General features: G+C 36.4%; 1 protein-coding gene across 2 annotated transcripts in view; it reads left to right on the forward strand.

The window, feature by feature from the left end:
* LOC107593270 (suppression of tumorigenicity 5 protein-like) overlaps positions 1-16,430 on the forward strand; it is a 76,274-nt gene that overhangs the window by 49,712 nt on the left and 10,132 nt on the right. For both annotated transcript variants that reach the window (XM_016282932.1, XM_016282923.1), the window contains exons 6-15: positions 4,164-4,303; positions 4,550-4,765; positions 6,197-6,293; positions 6,412-6,456; positions 7,091-7,275; positions 8,369-8,478; positions 9,456-9,525; positions 12,216-12,293; positions 13,123-13,263; positions 14,319-14,467. In XM_016282932.1, coding sequence (XP_016138418.1) covers positions 4,164-4,303; positions 4,550-4,765; positions 6,197-6,293; positions 6,412-6,456; positions 7,091-7,275; positions 8,369-8,478; positions 9,456-9,525; positions 12,216-12,293; positions 13,123-13,263; positions 14,319-14,467 — 1,231 coding nt within the window. The remainder of the gene's footprint in view (positions 1-4,163; positions 4,304-4,549; positions 4,766-6,196; positions 6,294-6,411; positions 6,457-7,090; positions 7,276-8,368; positions 8,479-9,455; positions 9,526-12,215; positions 12,294-13,122; positions 13,264-14,318; positions 14,468-16,430) is intronic.

Below are 16,430 nucleotides of genomic sequence, written 5' to 3' on the forward strand. Positions count from 1 at the left end.
GAGACTAAAATTGAATTATTTTGCCTCAACACCAAAAGATATATCTGGCAGAAATCCAATACAGCTCACCATCCATATAACAGCATTGCTACAGTAAAGCATGGAGGTGGTAAGATCCTGTTATGGGGGTGTTTCTCTGCAGCAGAGACTGGAGCACTTGTCAGGATAGAAGGAAAAACAGATGGGGCAAAATACCGTCAAATTCTTGAGGAAAATCTGCTGCCCTCTGCCAGAAAGTTGTCAATGGGAAGAAGGTTTACCTTCCAACATAATAATGAGCCAAAGCACACAGTAGTTGAAGGAGAAAAAGGTGAATGTCCTTGCATGAACTGACTTGAAGACTGCAGTCCACAAACAATCAACATCAAATTTAACTGAACCTGAGCAGTTCTGCAAAGAAGAGTGGACAAATATTGCAAATTCTAGATGTGCAAAGTTAGTAGAGATAGAGACAGATCCCAACAGACCGAAGGCTGTAATTAAAGCAAAAGGTGGTTCAAAAAAATACTGACGCAAGGGGGTGATCCTTTTTCCAACTCAGTGATTCTGGTTTATTATTATAATTTTTTTCTGATATGTTATATCTTAGCTGTAGTACTAGTAAATACAGCTGGATAAAGCAAAAACTGTGCCTGTCTTCATTTCAGGCTGCAAAGCAACAAAATGTGATTATTTTCTATACCCACTGTAGAATTTTATTTTTTAATAAAAAATATTTTATATATTTGTACATTTATTGATTTCATATATTTTAAATGTACAGTATATAATTGTTAACTATATAACATTTACAGATATTTTTATAGCATAAAATCATAATAAAAATAATAAAATATTTAAATAAAGTATAGCAATAAAAAAAATATAATTTATCTTTTTATATTTATTATTTAATGTTTTTAATTTAAAACATTATAGGCATCTATTTATATTTTATATATTTAAAGTGTTATATGCATTACATTTTTATGATTTTATGATATTGCTTGCTGATTGTGCGCTCTTCACACAAGCCCTGGTTAAATCCCCCTTTTAGTCTACCAAAGGTGATGAAGTACTGGCATGTGGTGCTGGCTGATTTTAGGTGCTAAATTCCTTCCTGGCAGGAAATAGTCTGTGCGCACTAATGTTCAGACCCTGTGGGGCTTGACACTGTTACAGTGTTCTAGCGTCTTGCCCTGTGGCCAGACTGTAAATCTCTGTCTTGCCATTGCTGATGAGGCTTGGGCATCAGCTGCTGTTAAGTGGTCTGGCTGAATAAGTGCCTAGTTGGCAAACAAACAGAAGGAGTTTGTGGTTTGGTAGACTTGAAGTTTTAATGTCATTATATCAGTTCTACAGCCAAAAATAAAGCCTTTTCTACGTATTGTGCTTGAAATGATGATGGCCACTCTGTCCAGGCGGTGCATGAGTCTCTAGCAGTTGGGAAGTGGGTGACTTTTTTCCCCTGACAAAGGTTCCATTGTTCTAGTGAACACCTCGGGTGGGGGATCAAGCATTGTGGTTGCACATTTTTACGAATGCTGATTAGTTCCAGAGAAATATATGGCCTCTGTGTGCCTCTGTGCTCCAACCACAGAGGCATATAAGGGTGGTCTCCAGAAGCATCAGGCTGTGTTTAGCATATCAGATGGTCTGCTTCCTTAGACCATCAACAGGGTTTCAGCCCTGTTTGCTACTAAAATGTCACCAAATGTTAAAAACTTAAACATTATTTCTGGTATACATTTGTAAAGCTAAACTTTTTCTCAGGTTAAAACTTTAGGCATCATGTTGCTTTTAGGCACAAAGCCTGGCTGGTCTGGTGGCAGTTGTGACATATCCCCCATATGCAATGCACATTAGTATAGTGATAATGGATTGGCCAAAAATCTCCAGATGGCTGGGTCATGTTACATTTACCATGAGACAAGTCGCTTGTAGGGAGACCTATTGATGTCAAAATGATATGCAGTCTTCAACAGAGGCCATTTACTTTTTTCAGTCCTTATAAGTGCCATAACAGTCAGGTTGTTGTCCATGATTTTTTGTTGAAAACAATATCCATTCTTCATTCCTGTTTTCTAGCTTTTTCTTCCAGGCAAAAAGCATCTTCTGCTTGTTTAAACGTCACAAAGCCATTTTATTTGTGGGTCATACCTCGTCTCACATGACCGCATGGTGCTCCTGGGAAGACCGCGATGTGGACATAAAACGGTTGTGTCTGCTGTGTTGCTTTTTATTGGTAGTGTACTGCTCACTTACACATGAAGCACTCAACATCCTTTCCTTTGAAATCCTATTGCGTAAACAGAAGCACAGTATGTGTTTTGGTTAGGGGTGCCCACTCTTTCTCCTTTTGTCTGTGTGTTTTGTGGAGCTCCTGTTAGCAGAGAAGTTGATTAGTACCCTCCTGTACGTGAGTGGTCAGGGAGGCATATCATTTCTCCAGCATGCTGTCATTACATTGCTTCGTTTGGGAGCCTCACAGAGCACTATGTGCAATTGCTGGCCTGTCATTGTGCCTCTCAGGCTTAATGGCACTAGGGCAAATCTCAGCAGTACATCTCGTGAGGTCAGGCTGTTGTGTAGTTGATTACTACATTGTATGGTAGCTTTTTGCCGCCTTTTAAGCTTTTTACAAAAAGTTACACTGATTATTATGGCCAGGTTTACTTAGTGGCACTTTTGATACCCTTGTCATATATTGTGCTAAAGTGTTAATAAGTAAAGCATATAACAAAATGGGTGAACAAACAAGGGCTAATATTTTCATCTACAAGATGCAACATGAATTAAGCAGATATGATTGCTTTCTTTTGTAGTGCTCCTGGAGCTGTATTACACAAATGTCCTATTTTAAGTGTCAGGTTATAATCTGCCAAGATCCAAGTTTCTTTCTGAAATCAGCATTCAGTATTTTAGGTTAGGATGTTTCTGTAATATAACCCCTGTTGTGTAACTAGTGGAGGGAAACAGGGCAGAAAGATGTGTGATATGCCAATGTCTTACAGAAAACAACAGAAAAGTAGGGCACTGTTTTTGTGTGGGATGTGCACAACTGTTTTTACATCATATTGAAACTGGCAGCATTCAAACGGTTGGTTTCATTACATTGTCTTGACAACCAGGAATTGGTGACTTGGAAAGAATGATTTTAATTAGAGGATTTCATTATACTGACCTGAGACAAGTGATGCAATAGCTAGATGTTATATGAGCAACACAGTTCTTCATTTTGTTCAATAGGATGCATCATTAAATTATCAATTTTAAAATACTTTTAGTGAAATTTTGGGGTCGGTAAGATTTTCTTTTTAAAGAAATTAATATTTCATTCCACAAGACTGCATTAAATTGAAAAATATTAAGCATCATAGCTGTTTTCTGTTGGAAAAAAATATATATTATATTTATATATGTATATAACTTGTGTGTGTGTTTGTATACATATCTTAATTATTAGCATTACCAGAAGAAGTCATAGTAGGCCAGTGTTGATGCTTCATACATGCTTCCACATTAGAGTTAAAAAATTTTGCGGGCCCTATTCAGGTCATCTTGTCCTCGCTTTATGTTGCCTATCAGTCTGCCAAAGTTTCTTAAATGGGAAAGCTCAACTTTATTTATATCCTCAAGTGTTCGGTGAACAAGTGATCCACCCTTTTACGTGAGAAAACATGTTTGCAAAAATAAGATTAATCTTAAACACGTTTTAACAAAGAGGCTGTCTTCACAACATTTATAATGTTTTTTTTGTTTTCATGGAGTCTTGTGCAGAGTTAGACTAAAGTTCTGCACTGTCTACATTCTCTTATCTTGACTCATCACTGGCCCTTATTTCTGGAGACAGAATGCTGTCCAAAGGCTTATGTCCAACAGAAACTGTTTTTTGGAGACTCTGCACTTGAGTTTCAAGCACGCCAGCAGTAAACCTCCATGAATAATCCTTTCCCAGCACTCAATAGCTGCCCCGTTGTGTGCCTCCGGCTCCTTCTTTTCATTATCATCTTCCACCGCCTTCCATATACCCTCTGTCCACCCTTTTCATATCAGTTTTTCTCTCTCCCACTCGCTCCTTAAGAAGACATGCTACCTTGCTACCTTTTAAGTCGGCTCCTGGGCAGCTGGTGTTTGGTTTTAGTCTGAGTTTTTCTCCCTCTCTTCTGCTCTTCTGCAAACAGAGAAAGAGAATCCATATGAGGATGTAGATCCAGTGAGGAGATGTCTGGCAAGAAATTCCCGCCTGTTACCCGAGAGGTCCCGGGACTCACTCAACAAGATGTGGACCTCCCAGGACAGGAAGTCCATTACACCTCCCCAGGTAGTCTCCTTGGCTGTGTAAGATAGTGATGATAGCACATGCTTTTCAATGATTTTTATTTAAATCAATGTTTTATATATATGAATTAATTCACTATATTGTTACAAAATTTAGTAAAGTGCTTTGCAATGTATTGTAGTGTATTTTTATGCACTTTTTAATTTTACAAATTTCAATTTATTCTACATGTCTGCACCTTTTCATTATGCTAAAAGATTAATTTCTTATCAACTTCCCTCTCACCAGCTGCCCTCTAAACCGAGTAGTCAGTCTCTGCGGCTGCCAGGTCCTGCTGACAGGAAGAGCCAGCGCACATCCCGCCTGTCTAAGAGGCACAGCCATGATGACATGCTGCTGCTACCCCAGCTGGGCCTGCCTTCCTCCCCCTGTGGCCTATTAGATGACAGCCTGAACCCTTCCACCGATACATTGGCGTCCCACAGGCAGAAACGAGTCCCCAAGGTAAACAATAAGGCTAGAATGGAGTAAAGTGACCCTGTAACGGTTGAACATGTCTTTTTGTAATTTTTCTTGTAAATCAGGGATTCCTAAACTTTTTGTCAGCTGAACTCTTTTGATATAAAATATACTTGAATTAACCTCTGAGATTTTAAGTTGATAGTTCAATAATTTAACAACACATTCACATATTCACGGTTCTCTGATGTCTGTTAAAGGTTACGTGACATATAACAATCCTCGACGCTAAGGATTTTTTCTACTGGCCCAGCCGGGCCAGTGGTTCATATTTTTAATTGCACTGCCAACATTTTCACTGTTACCGCCACAAAATAGTTGTCTATAATAATTGTCTAAAATTATTATTGTTTTCAACCAGTGTTATCTTGTAATCTAATCAATGATTCTAATCAAAAGTTTAGATTGTAGTTTCACAATTCTCAATTTCAGTTTCACAGGAAATATCACGAGAAAAACTACTAGCCTAACAAATACAAAGTTCAAACATTATTAAATTGAAGAGTCAGTTATAAATTAAGAACAAATAAACAAATTAGTAATAGTACAAATAAATACAATAAAACAAAGATACAAATGAAACAATGCTTTGTTTTTCAGGTTTGTAGGCGTTCAGGTACAGAAATTGAATAATCAAATGTAAAATAACATTGCATAGTCTTCACTGTATACATTAAATATAGATTAATCATTGTTAAAGCTACAACAGTTATTCAGTAAAGAGCAGTGAGGGATTTTCTCTTTGTCTTTTATTGTTTGATTAACATTAATGACACAGACAGCAGCAGCTTCATTATGCTCCCATCAGTTTTAAGACCAAATGCACGGATCCAATATAATCTTTCACACTGGCCCATTATGGTCCATTATAAATGCTTTTAAATGAATGGGTGCAGCACTGTGTAATGTGACACAATGAATCCCTGACACTAAACTTGACACAGTTTTACCAACATTAAGAGTTAACAGTTGACTCTTCAGAAGCACAGAAGTCTGCCTTCCAGCTACTTTTTCCTCTGCTCCTGAATGTTTTTGTTGGGAAAACACCTTCACCTTCAACTACACACAATTTTAATGCCCATAACCTTAATGTTCATATGCTGCAGGGTTTAAAGAGAAAAACATGGAATCTATCGCTCAAGTTTACATAACCACTCTCAAGAATGGAAAAAAGGAGCCCTGAAGGACTGAAAGATTTAGTTTCACTGTTTTTCCCTTTCCAGACATTTTACAAGTTGCTATAGAGCGGTCCCAGTGACTTTTAGGAACTCACTGATAGCTAAAATCAATAACTTTCCCATCTGGATACAGCAGCCCCTTAAAATATTATTTGCAAAACTTAACATTCCTGGCTAAATGTGTACATAAGGGGCAGTTTGAAAGTCATTTTCAGTAACGTATCTTTTTCCTTATCAGGTGGTGCAAAGAATAAACTCTATCTACTGTACAAAAAGAGGAAAGAAGAGGCTAAAGAAACTTTCGCTTTCAAACATAGAAACTGCGTCTCTAAGAGGTAAAGAGTTTTACTGTGATGTAATCTCTCAGAATGTGCCCCAGTTGTTCATGTTCAGACCAAAAAATGTTGTCAGTTGACCCTTTGACATTAAACAACCCCTCTACTCTGTTTGTAGATGACAACAGCGAGAGTGAAAGTGACTCTGATGACAGGTTTAAAGGTAAGGGATCAGCACATATGGCTGAGTGAGCAATGTGTTTGAGTTGAGGGCTGCTCAAAGACTCTGTCCTTGGAGCAAACATCACATGACCCTGTGATTTGTCACAAGTAAATGTCAAAACTGAGCAGTGCTATGTATATACTCCTATTGTTTTTATTAATATTTTGAATGTAATATTACTGTATTTAGTAATATTTTGAATGAGCTTTTATTTTAATATTTTCAGGTTTTAGTAATTTAGTCATTTGCTTTTGTTATTTTCATTCATTTCAGTTTGTTCATATAATAATTCGATTTCATATAATAATTCGATTCATTTCAATTGAAGAAAACCATTTTTATTAGTTTTATTTTTAGTAATACCAAATCTGTACCTGAGCATTAGATGAGACTGAGATCCACATAGGATCTGTTAAATTAGAAATCTCAACAATTTATCTTATAATCAGCCTGTTTTTTTGATGATAAAAGCGTTAAAATGATGTGAATGTAAAAGTGCATTTTATATGAACATTATTTAACAATAACCATGTACACACAAAATACAAACACAGTTCTTTCACACTATACAGTATGTCGCCTGTAATAGTGTGGATTTTTATTTTTATTTATTTTTTAAATATTTTTAACGCAGCCCACACTCAGAGGTTACTGAAGCTGCAGTCAATGCTGCGAAGTGCACCCAGTTACAGGACTCTGGAGCTGCAGCTGATTGAGTGGCAGGAAAGGGAGCTCTTTGAGTACTTTGTGGTGGTCTCACTGAAGAAAAAGCCCACCAAAAACTCTTATACTCCAGAAGTCACTTACCAGTTCCCTAAGGTGAATATTCTCTATAAAAAGGGGAGATACTGTTTTTGTTTTACAGTTAAGATGCTGCACAGTGGGATGTACATTACTGTTTGTGTTTAGGATCCCTTTATATGTCTTTTTAGGGTCAATTCTTACAGGGTTGCTATCAAACAGTTTCCTGATGAAGTCTTGATATTATTTTAAATAATCCTTGCTGCTTTTTGAATGTCATTCAAATGGAGTGTTTATTTTTTTTATTCAGATGGTAGAATGTAGTTGTTTGGATACTTGGTAACAGATCGGTTTACATCTGTTCAAAAGTTTGGGGTCAATAAAAAAGAGATTAAGACTTTTATTCAAAGTATTTTTATTTTTTAATCAAAGAATCCTGAAAAATATATATGTATAACGGTTTTCACAAGAATATTAAGCAGCACTTTTTTTCAACATTGATAATAAATGTTTCTTGAGCACCGAATCAGCATATTAGAATGATTTCTGAAGGATTACGTGACAAGGCTGGAGGAATGGCTGCTGAAAAAAATGGTCACAGAAATAAATTACACTTTAAAATATATTGAAATATAAAGCAATTGTTTAATTTTTTAAAAATAAAACAATTATTTAAATAATTGCAGCCTTAGTAAGCATAAAATGTCAAAAACATTTTCAAAGATCTTACTGACCCCAAATGTTTCAACAATAATGTACTTATGCAAATTAGAAACCAGGCTGAATATACAGCTTTGAGCTCTTATCGTTTGGACGTATTGACAATAAGTGGCATAAGCAGGAAATCGTTGCCATAGCAATCATGTTTAGTTACAGAGATAGGTCTTTAATTAGCTGAGATTTGCCTTAGTGATTGTGTTCCCTTGAGAAGCTGAAATATGTTGACACTCTGCCCAAAAGAGGGTCAGCCCGTTAATGTGTTTCTAAACTAGAACAGAGGGCTGATGGTGACATGAGTTGTGGTAGAACTGGGGGATTGTCCCCTTGTTGGGCGGAAAAATATTCTGTACATACTTGACTTAGTAATGAAGGTGCAAAAGGATACTATAAAGAGGCTGTGCAAATATATTAGATAGATTCCTTACCAGGTCTTTTCATCTGACCCTCACAGTTAGAGAGACTCACCAAGCAGATGAGGGAAGCTGAACAGAGACTCAAGGCTATCCCACAATTCTGCTTTCCAGATGCCAAAGACTGGAGCCCTGTGTCTGAATACAACAGGTATTACTGTTTTTCTATGCATGCAGAGATGCACTGAGTTTAAAATTCTGGCTGTTACTGATAATCCAATAATTATTTTCATGTTATGGCCAATATTTAAAATCTATACAGTTGTGTCTAAAATAAAAGTAAAACACACTAAAAAAATCTACTCAGTCAAGTTACTAATCACAGCATCATAATGTGCAGTATGAAGTATGCAGTATGATATAATTATGTTCTTGAAAGTTGAACAGTCGAGATGAGAACGTCCCTATAATAGAGTTGGAAAAAGCACCTCTATTATAGGGCTTTGGGAGAGCAGATTTACGTCGTTGCTTTAATCTGCCACCTTTTAAAATTAGCCCTGGATGATGACAGGTCATTTAAAAATAGGCAGAAATGAGTGCCCACAATTAAATATCCAATATCATCTGATATTTCCAATATTAACTGATATTGATTAAAAAACTAATTTAATGCAATGATAGTTTCAAAATATCATACATCATAATTTATATGTCTGCATTACCAGTACATTTAAAATAAAGTAAATTTAACGGTACAAAAATAGCACATGTGGCATTAGTCACTTTTGGCTGGAAAAAAGGCTACCTTCAAGAGCACTTTTAGAGATTTTTTGGAATTGTACTTCCATCAAGACAATTACAACCACATTTTGTGGGTCACAGGAACAACCCTATCGCACAATCAATTCATCAACTGAACTGAAAAATGACAATTTCAATTTAAACTTCCACAAGTATTCATGACCAAATACCCCATGTCATAAACTCTCAGTAATGTCTTTGGTTTTCTTGCAAATATCTTAGCTGCCTGATAAAGTCTTCTAACCACAAAGTATACGCCTCAAAGGCAAAGTCATCAGTCTCAAGAGCATTTCCTCTCAAGTGGTTTTAAACCGTTGTTTTTCTACTTATCACCTGATCTACATGAGGGTTTGGGGACTAATGATGGCTATCTTTGTTTTGCTGCAGTGAGACCTTCTCTTTCATGCTCACCGGAGAAGATGGCAGTAGACGCTTTGGGTATTGTAGACGGCTTCTGGTGAGTCTCTTTCTCACATTATGGATGCTTTTCTTGCTCCCTTTGTTTGTGTTAGTACAACCATATGTATATTGTATATTGCATCACACATTGTAATTAAAGGGCAAGCATATGGATGGAGGTTTTTGGTCAGTCTCTTGAGTAAGTGTTTGGTTTGCTCTCTTTTTTTGTGCTCAAAGAGTAACAGATTCTCATAAACGTGTCTCCTCTGGTTTAATGAGAGTTTCTCAGGAGACGAATGGAAATACAATCCATCAAAATATGTCATTGTATGTAAGATTTGGTCACATATTTGTGTGCTTTGAGTTTTGTGGTGATTATTGTTTTTGAATGTTGTGATGAGCTGCATGTTTCATGGGTTTTATTTGTGAATGTGCAGTTAGGAATGTGCTGCCTTTTCTGAACATTGTTGTTATAAGTTATACATTATATGTTTTGCATTAAAGTGCATGTTAACGGTAATCTGTGCTTTGAGAATGACATTTTAAAGTGTTTTAAACATCTAAACATTTGTTCTGGAAATAAAAGAAGAGAAATGTGTCATTGATATGCTTGTCAATATTTGTCAATATGACTGCTGTTGCTATTTCAGAACTTTCTTTTTATAGATGTGACTTTAGAGTGATTCATTATTGGCTTGTGGGATTTCTTTAGCTTCTATTCTTTCTCAGCTCATCTTTTTGTGCATCTGAATGGCCCAGTGGAGAGAAGTGTTGACTGTGTTCCCTGCAGGGAGTAAGTCCAGGGGCTGGCATGAGGGCAGCATTCCTGAGGATTTGAACCCAGATCCACATGCTTGAATTAATCATCCATTTGTAAAAAGTCAGCAGAGCAGAATTGCATACCTAATATGGACAAGAGAAATGGGGATTCTTTGTGTTTGTGTGCTTTGAGAGACACTAACCTGATTGGATTTCTAGAAAATAGCCAGACTTTCGAATGTTTAGTGAATTGCATGCGACAACTCATTCATTTTGTGGAACTGCACCTGTGCTGTGTTTACACTGGAAATTCTGTATTCATTTTTAAAACTTCCATCCATTTTAGACTCACACCATGCACTATTTCATGTTTAACTTTAGGTTATGAATTGAATACTAAATACAAATATGGCATAGGAGGACAACATTTAAAGGGAGTGATTATTTTAATGGTCCCATCCCCACGTTTTACAACAGCATGAAACAATGGCACTATTGTTAACATGCAAACTCATGTTAACTTTTAAATTGTGGCTTCTCTGTCTCTCTCTCTCTCTCTCTCTCTCTCTCTCTCTCTCTCTCACTCTCTATTTATTGTCTCTCTGTCTCCCTCATTCAATCTTAGTAGTGCTTGCTAAACTGACCATCACTATTGCTCATACTTATCAAGTCACATCCCACAACACTTGTAATACTGACATTAATGACATTTAAAATATGCAGCATGTTGAAGAGAAATCTAATATCTACGCTACTGTTCCAAAGTTTGGGATCAGCAAGTTGTTGATATTTTTCAATATTGATAATAATAAGAAATAATTCTTGAGCACCAAATCAGCATGTTAGAATGATTTCTGAAGGATCATGTGACACTGAAGACTGGAGTAATTGAGGCCGTTTTGGATCACAGTAATAAATTAAATTTTTTTATTTATTAACATAAAAAAAAGTTTTAAAATGTAATAATATTTCACAATAATACTGTGTTTACTGTATTTGATAAATGCAGCATAAGAGATTTATTTTAAAATAGTAAAAATCGTACAGGCCCTAAACGTTTTAATTGTCCGCTAGATCATAAAATACATAAAATAATCTGATAAAATACGAACCACACTATCATTGAGACTTCTGGTTGGGCTCTCATCCACCCAGAACACCCTAGCAACTGCATAACAACACACTAAAAAGCATTCAGAGTTTAGCGACAATATAGAAATGCACTGGCAACCACCCACAGCACCCTAGCATCATTCATATGCAAGCAACACCAAAATCTGGTTTCTTCTCAACTTCACCTCTCACAGATGTGATTTAGTATCTTATACGTTTTACAGAAATCACTTGGATGCTTCCATGTGTTGCATACCCCCGAGTTACTTCATGTGTGTGATTTAATTGCAGAATGATTTCTGAAGGATCATGTGACACTGAAGACTGGAGTAATTGAGGCAGCTTTGGATCACAGTAATAAATAAAAAATTTTTATTTATTAACATAAAAAAAAAGTTTTAAAATGTAATAATATTTCACAATAATACTGTGTTTACTGTATTTGATAAATGCAGCATAAGAGATTTATTTTAAAATTGTAAAAATCGTACAGGCCCTAAACGTTTTAATTGTCCGCTAGATCATAAAATACATAAAATAATCTGATAAAATACGAACCACACTATCATTGAGACTTCTGGTTGGGCTCTCATCCACCCAGAACACCCTAGCAACTGCATAACAACACACTAAAAAGCATTCAGAATTTAGCGACAATATAGAAATGCACTGGCAACCACCCACAGCACCCTAGCATCATTCATATGCAAGCAACACCAAAATCTGGTTTCTTCTCAACTTCACCTCTCACAGATGTGATTTAGTATCTTATACGTTTTACAGAAATCACTTGGATGCTTCCATGTGTTGCATACCCCCGAGTTACTTCATGTGTGTGATTTAATTGCTTGTGTAATCTTTTCCCCGCACCTGCAGCCGAGTGGGAAAGGGCCTCGTCTTCCTGAAGTGTATTGTGTCATCAGCCGACTGGGCTGTTTCAACCTATTTTCCAAGGTGAGCCCAGGCTTGCTCACACACACACACACACACACACACACACACACACACACACACACACACACACACACTCACTTCCACACTGTCACCTCTCACAGATGTGATTTAGTATCTTATACGTTTTACAGAAATCACTTGGATGCTTCCATGTGTTGCATACCCCCGAGTTACTTCATGTGTGTGATTTAATTGCTTGGGTAATCTTTTCCCCGCACCTGCAGCCGAGTGGGAAAGGGCCTCGTCTTCCTGAAGTGTATTGTGTCATCAGCCGACTGGGCTGTTTCAACCTATTTTCCAAGGTGAGCTCAGGCTTGCTCACACACACACACACACACACACACACACACACTCACTTCCACACTGTCTCTCTGGCTGTCAGATATGGGCACAGCTGGAGCAAGGCTTGTGCTGGCATTGAGGAACATCCAGCTTAAATCTGTCTTTCTCTCTGGCCTATTAAACCACTTTTATTTCTTTCACTTCCACCTTTCACTCATGGGAAAGTGAGGAAGAAGTATAAAAACATGCTTGATCCAACCTTGGTTTGGTTATCATAATATTCCATGGAAATCTAATCTGCATGTTTTTCTCAATCTTGAAAAAAATCTCATGTAGCCGATGAAAACCATGACTTGCTAGTGACAGGTTAGAATTCCAGAGACTTCCACACACATATCTGAAAGGAAAAAAGAAACCGACCACATTAAATCGATCGCTGTTCTGCAGTGTATAAAACCAGTTGAAGTGCCACAATCTACTGTACATCTGAATGCCTTTTAACACTGTGTTTTTCTCCATCAACTAATTCAGCATTAACTTATTACAGATCCTTGATGAAGTGGAGAGGAGGAGAGGGATTTCGGCTGCTCTGGTGTATCCTTTCATGAGGAGTGTGATGGAATCTCCTTTCCCAGCACCAGGCAAAACCATAAAAGTCAAAACCTTCCTGCCTGGAGCAGGAAATGAGGTTAGATCCTTTCCTCATATAAATTAGTTTGTAGTTATCTGCTGTAGATTAGAAATAAGTTTATTCATCACTCATTGAAGCAAATGTAATATCTATAGATATGAGATCTGAATCCTTAAAGACTACATGATATTCAAATATACCGTATTTAAAATATATATTTAATTATTATTATTATTTTTTAATATCATGTTAATTTGAATATATTTACATGATATTAAAAAAAATCAACACTGACTATTTTTTTTCTTTTTCTGCTTACCTGGTCAGGCCAATAGTTTACATTTTCTATGAATTTTAGTTTAAAATATTAAATTCATAATTGTACATTTTTAATTCTAAATGTACATATTTTTATATTATTATTTAATAAAAATATATTATTAATTATTATTATTATTAATGATGATAACAAGCGTTTTATTTATTTATTTATTTATTTATCATTGAATGTTAAGTTTTCTTTCCAAAGAAAAGTTGGGTAACACTTTAGAATAGGGAACACATATTCACTATTAATTATGAGTTTTCTCTAAATAAACTCCTAATTTGCTGCTTATTAATTGTTAGTAATGTAGTTGTTAAGTTTAGGTGTGTGGTGGATTAAGGGATCTAAAATATGCTCATGCAGAATAGGACATTAATATGTGCTTTATAAATACTAATAAACAGCCAACATGCTAGTAATATGCATGGTAATGAGCAACTAATTAATAGTGAGATTAATTAGCATTTAATTAACACTTTGGTAAAGTGTTACCAAAGTTGCAATATATGCTGGAAATATTTTAATAATTATACAGGAAATTCAGGAAAATTCATAACACTTTTGCTGGAGAATGATGGCGTATACAACAAAACATACTTTGTTGATAAATGTCTCTGGTCCTATTGTGCAAAATGTAATAACTTTCATTGCCTCTGAAATGCCTTTTTATGCTTCATGCGTGGGGGGAAAATAGTAATAAAATAGTCAATAGTAATATTTTCAATTTCCATCTTAACAACATTAATATTGCTAATTGGATTAATGTACAGTGTTTTATTTTCCTCAGGTTATTGAGTTACGAAGGCCCATGGACTCCAGACTAGAGCATGTGGACTTTGAAAGTCTGTTCAACTGCCTGAGTGTCCGACAGGTGGTACGTGTTTTTGCCTCTCTGTTGCTGGAACGAAGAGTCATCTTTGTGGCTGACAAGCTGAGGTGAGACACCCTTGTGTGTTAGCTCAAGTGTCTGAGTTATCATGCATCTGCAGCCTTTGAGCTGATGAATATGAACTGTCAAATGCATATCATCTCATGTAACGCACTCTTCATTCCCATGAGAAAGTTCTTGCTTTTTCAGACCAAACATGGTCAAGCAGTCCTCCCAGTCCTCCTTTAAGACTGACCACTGTGACAACAGCAGTCTGAGTGTGGCCTAACAGCAGATGTTCTCAATAACCCCTTTCTTTACTGATGTGCAATGTCACTTCCAGTTTTCCATCTACTCATTCAGAGCCCGTAAAATAACATCTGCTACAAATGAAAGATTTTTTATCTTTTTGGGTAGGTTTTCTCCTCCTGTTGGTTGTTGTAGTCTTTGTTTTTCAGATCTATTCCTTTCCCAGATTCTCAAATCAGAAACTCAAGCTAAGTGATCATCACAGTATAAGAGGACAAAGTTTAGGAAAACATCATTCCGTATTTGTCACTGACCATAGGGATTCTGAATGGAATACCAATCATAGTATCGGTCCGAATGTTCCAGCCAATATGTCTTGGCTTATTTGGGCAGAAAATAGCTGTTTTCGGGCCCAGTTGTGTTTTGTCTGTCAGTGTCCAACCAGTGCATCTGTCAAATAGCAGCTTTCTACTGCGGTTTTGGTTAAAGGGTGACCCAACGGCTGCTCCATGCAGGCCACTGCTAAATTCATCAGAGGAGGCATTTTTGACCCCACCCTCTAACACTGGGCTAAACTCCCAGGAGTCCCCGCTGATCTAAATGCAGAAGTGGATCAGGCCAGAGACAGGGCTTTGGTGCTGTTAGGGACGTTAAGGTCCCCGGAGGTTTCGGCACCCCCTCCGAGCCTTCGTGCTTGGTCACGGAAGCTTGTGGCCGGGCATGGGGGGTCATTAGGGAGTAGGTTATTTGTGAAAGCATAATCTCCACAAATCATCAGCCAGTTCAAACAAACAGCAGCGGGGTATGTGGGGTGGGCAGTTACTGTGAAGGAAAGAATGCACTTCCTGTGTGAGTGACTGCCCGTGTTTCTCTCCTCTAATCGGTGTCCGTATTGTAACAGGGTGACAGATATTACTTAAAAAGTTACAAATTTACATGCACTTTAAAAGTTTGATTTCAGTCAGACTAAAACAATAAGTTGTCTTTTTTAAAAGTCATGTCAACGCTTTAGTCCGACTGAAATACCAGTTTGGTTTTTGATGAACTAAAGTCCTGATGATTCATGCCCAATTTCGATTGCTATTTTTTTTTACAAGCAAATGGGCCGATACCGATTGCTACTTTTTTTCTTTAAGCAAGAGACAAGAAAGTATGAGAGAGTGCATTAAAAAATATATTATTTGCTCTATTACATGCCAAGATTTAAAGCAAAAACAGGATGTTCTTATTTTAACTTTGTGAAAATAATGCTACATAAAACACAAAACACTAGACAGGCTGAATGAAAATGTAAATTTACACTGACAGTAGGTGGCGCTTATAAACTAGCAATACAAGTTCCCCTTTAAACTAAGTAGTGCTGCACTTACAAACACTATTTTAATAGGCATTATATGGAGGTAAGATTAAAAGAAAGTGCCATCAAAACTTTTCTGAAAACAGTCAGTGCCATCAGAAATATAATTATATATTTTTATATATTTTATAATAAATTTATAATTCATATAAACCCCCACCCCCAATCAGTATTTAGAATTGTTTTAATGAATATATTGTGTATGAGTACAATTAACATTTAGATTATTGTTATTATTATTAAAATAATCTAACATAAGATGCTAAAAAATACATAAAATCAAGATTTTATTCTTTTTATACTCCTCAAATATTTTTTTTGTTTCTGTTCCACAGTTTCTGTTTATATATAAACATTTTTTAAAAACAAACAGATTTGTCATTATTATAGCAGAAATACTGGTGGAAATAGGGGGCCTTCAAGTC

Source organism: Sinocyclocheilus grahami, unplaced genomic scaffold (genome assembly GCF_001515645.1).
Source record: "Sinocyclocheilus grahami isolate Dianchi unplaced genomic scaffold, SAMN03320097.WGS_v1.1 scaffold10.1, whole genome shotgun sequence".
NCBI classification, from domain to species: Eukaryota; Metazoa; Chordata; class Actinopteri; order Cypriniformes; family Cyprinidae; genus Sinocyclocheilus; species Sinocyclocheilus grahami.